General features: G+C 42.1%; 2 protein-coding genes across 5 annotated transcripts in view; one reads left to right on the plus strand and one right to left on the minus strand.

Moving 5' to 3' along the window:
* The window catches only part of LOC143298155 (tRNA (uracil-5-)-methyltransferase homolog A-like), a 24,224-nt gene extending 19,426 nt beyond the window's left edge, over positions 1 to 4,798 (minus strand). The window contains exons 1-3 of one of the 4 annotated variants that reach the window (XM_076610890.1): positions 4,665 to 4,798; positions 2,950 to 2,998; positions 1,525 to 1,623 (exon numbers count right to left, since the gene is read on the minus strand). In XM_076610890.1, the coding sequence (XP_076467005.1) occupies positions 1,525 to 1,623; positions 2,950 to 2,996 (146 nt within the window). In that variant the 5' untranslated portion in view covers positions 2,997 to 2,998; positions 4,665 to 4,798. Of the gene's footprint in view, positions 1 to 1,524; positions 1,624 to 2,665; positions 2,792 to 2,949; positions 3,207 to 3,948; positions 4,112 to 4,664 lie in introns of those variants that run through there. The other 3 variants (XM_076610888.1, XM_076610889.1, XM_076610892.1) reach the window with 3 other exon arrangements.
* The window catches only part of LOC143298156 (uncharacterized), a 42,266-nt gene continuing 41,828 nt past the window's right edge, over positions 4,563 to 5,000 (plus strand). The window contains exon 1 of the mRNA XM_076610893.1: positions 4,563 to 4,887. Within this exon, the coding sequence (XP_076467008.1) occupies positions 4,563 to 4,887 (325 nt within the window). The remainder of the gene's footprint in view (positions 4,888 to 5,000) is intronic.

Genomic DNA, 5,000 nt, shown 5'->3' on the forward strand with positions numbered 1-5,000 from the left:
ATACTAAGCTGAAGAATGAGACAGCAATTAAGATGAAGAAAAAAGATCAGAAAAAAAAAGAGAAAGGGGGTGAGAGAGAGAGAGAGAGAGAGAGAGAGAGAGAAATGGGGGGATGGGGAAAAGAATGTTAAACATCTGTGTTGTGTTGTGTTGTATTTGTTTGTGAGGACAAAGGGGTGTTGTGTTGTGTTGTGTTGTGTGTGTGTGTGAGCCAGTGATTGTTTGTTTGTTTGTGTGTGTGTGTGTGTGTGTGTGTGTGTGTGTGTGTGTGTAAAACATCCAGCTGACGAAGGGGGCAGAATGGTTAAGATGCTTACCTGCCAATATAGCGTTTGTGAGAGCCTGGGTTCAAATCTTGGTCTTGCCCTTTCTCCCATGTAAGCTTGACTAGAAAAAAAAATCTAAGCATCTAAAGTCATTCGGATGAGACGATAAATCAAGGTCCCATGTGCAGCACACATTTGGCACACTGAAGAAGAACCCATGGCAACATAAGTGTTGTCCTCTTGCAAAAATCCGTAAAAGAAATCCACTCTGATAGTTTCAGTTTCAGTTTCAGTAGCTCAAGGAGGCGTCACTGCGTTCGGACAGATCCATATACGCTACACCACATCTGCCAAGCAGATGCCTGACATGCAGCGTAACCCAACGTGCTTAGTCAGGCCTTGAGAGAAAAAAAAAAGAAAAAAAGAACTACTACTAATCATAATAATATGTATAAGGCGCAAAAACTTGATGAAGTCAACTATAAGCGTACAAAATAAAACAGAATCACTCTGACAGATACACAGATATGTATACATGCGCTCAAGGCCTGACTAAGCATGTTGGGGTTATGCTGCTGGTCAGGCATCTGCCTAGCAAAGGTGGTGCAGCATGAAATGATATGGATTTGTCTGAACACCATAACGCCTCCTTGGGAAACTGAAATGTAAACTGCATTTTGTTGTGTTGGGTTGCGATGTGTCGCATTACACTGCATCGCATATCATTCCTTTGAATTCTTCCTTGGTCACATCAGATTCTACCTCTGTGCTTGGGGCTGCTCCCTTCTCGCCTTGCCTTGCCTCTCCCTCTTGGGAGAGCGCATCAACAGAATCTAGTGTTCCTTTTTGTTTTATCAGTTTAGATTTTAATTCTGTTTGGACGCTTATTTCTTTACTAACCAAAGTGTATCTTAAATCTTTCCACTCAATTTTTGCATGGGACATTTCCATTGTGTGCTGTGGGTTCCTTACTGTGCATTAAATGCTTCCTGCACTTGTTAACTCACTGAAAAGGCTAGCCGATAGACTGTAGGAAAAGTTCATCATGGCGGACAACTTGTGTATAAGGGAAGTAATTCTAGATTGCTAAAACTGTCATCACTCAGGAGTACAATAGCAGATAACAAGTAAAACTTTCAGTGTCATTGTAAGGGTGATTTGAACCTGAGACCTATAATCACTTGATTACCAAGTCAACATCATGAAAACGATGAACTCACACTTCACAAAATACATATATATGAATAAAACAAAGTACCTTTGATACTGGTTTTCTGGTGTAACTGTGCGCATCCTTGAAGCAGAATTTCTTGTGCGTGTCACATTGTACAAGTCCCCATGCTTCTTGGCCCCAAGACTGTGACAAAAGCAAACCATCAGAACGTCAGTCAGAGCTGTATTACTGACAAAAGCACACCATCAGAACGTCACTGTCAGAGCTGTATTACTGACAAAAGCAAACCATCAGAACGTCACAGTCAGAGCTGTATTACTGACAAATGCACACCATCAGAACGTCATTGTCAGAGCTGTATTACTGACAAAAGCAAACCATCAGAACGTCACTGTCAGAGCTGTATTACTGACAAAAGCAAACCATCAGAACGTCACAGTCAGAGCTGTATTACTGACAAAAGCACACCATCAAAACATCACTGTCAGAGCTGTATTACTGACAAATGCACACCATCAGAACGTCACTGTCAGAGCTGTATTACTGACAAATGCACACCATCAGAACGTCATTGTCAGAGCTGTATTACTGACAAATGCACACCATCAGAACGTCACTGTCAGAGCTGTATTACTGACAAATGCACACCATCAAAAGATCACTGTCAGAGCTGTATTACCGACAAAAGCAAACCATCAGAACGTCATTGTCAGAGCTGTATTACTGACAAAAGCAAACCATCAGAACGTCATTGTCAGAGCTGTATTACTGACAAATGCACACCATCAGAACGTCATTGTCAAAGCTGTATTACCGACAAAAGCAAACCATCAGAACGTCATTGTCAGAGCTGTATTACTGACAAATGCACACCATCAGAACGTCATTGTCAGAGCTTTATTACTGACATATGCACACCATCAGAACGTCACTGTCAGAGCTATATTACTGACAAATGCACACCATCAGACTGTCATTGTCAGAGCTGCATACATAACACATATGCCAAACCAAGAGTCTAAAAGGAGTGGTCAATGGTCAAGATTTCACAGTAGTTCTTAATAGATGTTAGCATTAACCATAATCAACTTCATCATGGAGATACGTAACAATCAAATCATTACTTTTGCCAGTCATCTTCCAGTTTATTATCTAAACACACACACACACACACACACACAAAACAACAACAAAAAACACTGTAGTTATCAAACCTATTGCTTACCAGAGATCTGTCTGTAACTGACTTCTGACACTTGCTGATTCTTTTGACTTATTTGGCAGAAATTACCGATGTACTGTTCTCACACAAGTTTGCATAAAATCACCAATCAGTGTGTGTGTGTGTGTGAGCACTAGCAGCATATTTGCAAACATTCCTACCCGTGACGTTATCTCAGCTATATATATCTCTGAACAAAACGAAAGTGGCATGAGCTGCAATAATGAAAGTCAGATAAAGAACTTCGACCACATGACATTACAGTTCTCGAAAGAAAAACCACTCACGTTGAAAGAAGCCTCTTGCAAACTCTTAAATGTTTACTCGTCTCCATCCCTGCAATGTGATGACGGACATATAAACGGGTTAAAACGGTAAAAACAAACAAGGAACCATTATGACCGCATGCTTTGCCGGTCACAAAGGGGCCATGTTTCCAAGGGACGGTACTGTGATAACTCAACACATCAGGTGAAAACTATACGCACAGAAGCTTATCAGTTTCAGTTTCTCAAGGAGGTGTCACTGCGTTCGGACAAATCTATATACGCTCTGCCACATCTGCAAAGCAGATGCCTAACAGCAGCATATCCCAACACGCTTGTCAGTCCTCGAGTGCTTGCATATATATTAATGTACCTATCTGAGTGGATTTCTTTTACACAATCTCAGTTGCCAGAGGACAGCACATTTAATGCCATGGGTTCTTTTTCAGTGTGCAAAGTGCGTGATGCACATGGGATCTCGGTTTATCGTCTCATACGAATGACTAGACGCTCACTTTGATTTTCCAGTCAAAGTTGGGAGAAAGGGCGAGAACGGGAGTCGAACCCAGACTCTCACCGGCGGACATTATTGGCAGATAAGCGTCTTAACCATGCTGCCACATTGTTCCTTGTACCAAGTACCTTGCACCCTTTTAGATCAGTGCCCTTGCACCTTGCCTTAGATGCGACTGGTGTTCACACATCCATAACGAAAAAAAAATGTCCTTCTTTACACTAAAACCGACCGGACACTGACAATTATTAAAAATGATGGGTAAATCATCAAATGAAAAACATTCCTAGGCAAGCATAACGTTGATTCCTGTTGGACTTTCAAATTTGATTCGCAGAATCCTGGCATTGGCACCCGAGTGCCAGTGCATGACGGGTTGTAAAGGTGGAGGTGTTTTTCCTGACCTCCCAGGTGCCGAGCACTATTAGTACACATATACAGAATTTGTATACGGATTTGTTCGTTGGATTACATTGAAATACAAAATAAACACCCTGCATGCATACATCCGACAGTATAATGTGATGAAAAGGTCATCAGTAACACACGATCCATACACAGCCATACATTAAAACCCATGCACATGCAGACGAGGGAACGCTCTTTGTAACTCATGACCACAGAAAAAGAGGAAGAAGCCAGGACAAGTCTCTTGCTCCGTTGGTTCATTTACGTGCGCATAATAAGTGTTGTACATGCGCGGGACCTCAATTTATCATCTTCGCACCAAATCCTGAACCAACGCAGGAGCTTCGATAGATGTACATCTACCGTGTCTATAATCATCGTGCAACTTCTGAAAGTTCAACCCAGGTCATGTCAAGTTAAGGTCATGTTTGTTTACTGTGTTCTATCAGTTTGCTCCTCAAACGCCAATCTCCGCCCCAGCCCCTCTACTCTCTTCGCTCTCTCTCTCTCTCTCTCTCTCTCTCTGTCACTCACACTGACATGAACTTAAAACAAGTTATACAGTATTGATCTGACGCCGTCGTTTTCAACAGCTGTGCCGACAATAATATCCGTTCACGTGACACATGTTTACACTATAACTCTTTGAAATTTTAACTTTAAACTCCGAGCGAGGCAAAGCTCTCTGAAAGTACCACTGACAACAAAAACAATGCAGAAATCCCTCAACACATGGCTGGGAGCGGACAAGGCGGGTAAAGAGGAAAATGCAAAGCCTCAAGAGAATCAAGGCAATGAAGCAAAAGAATCTCACGGTGGCGGTGAGTTGACTGAAAAGGAAAAAATGGAAGCAATCAACGATAGTCCGAAGAAGGAAGCAACCACATATGAGAAAGAGAGATCAGAAGCCGAGAGAAAGCCCGCCGCGACCACAAGGCAAGAAGCGGACTCGTCATCTCAAGACATCACTGCTGTCGACAAACTGGAAAATACTACCGCGGCGGCGGCGGCCCTGGATAAAGCTAAACAAGTTGGAAGTAAGATCCATGACTCGTTTTTGTTTTGTTTCATTACAAAAAAAAACCACAACAAAAACAGCCGATATGAAACATTCGGATGGGATAAAAATAAACAAGGCGTTGACGTAATT

Source organism: Babylonia areolata, chromosome 23 (assembly GCF_041734735.1).
Source record: "Babylonia areolata isolate BAREFJ2019XMU chromosome 23, ASM4173473v1, whole genome shotgun sequence".
Lineage (NCBI taxonomy): Eukaryota > Metazoa > Mollusca > Gastropoda > Neogastropoda > Buccinidae > Babylonia > Babylonia areolata.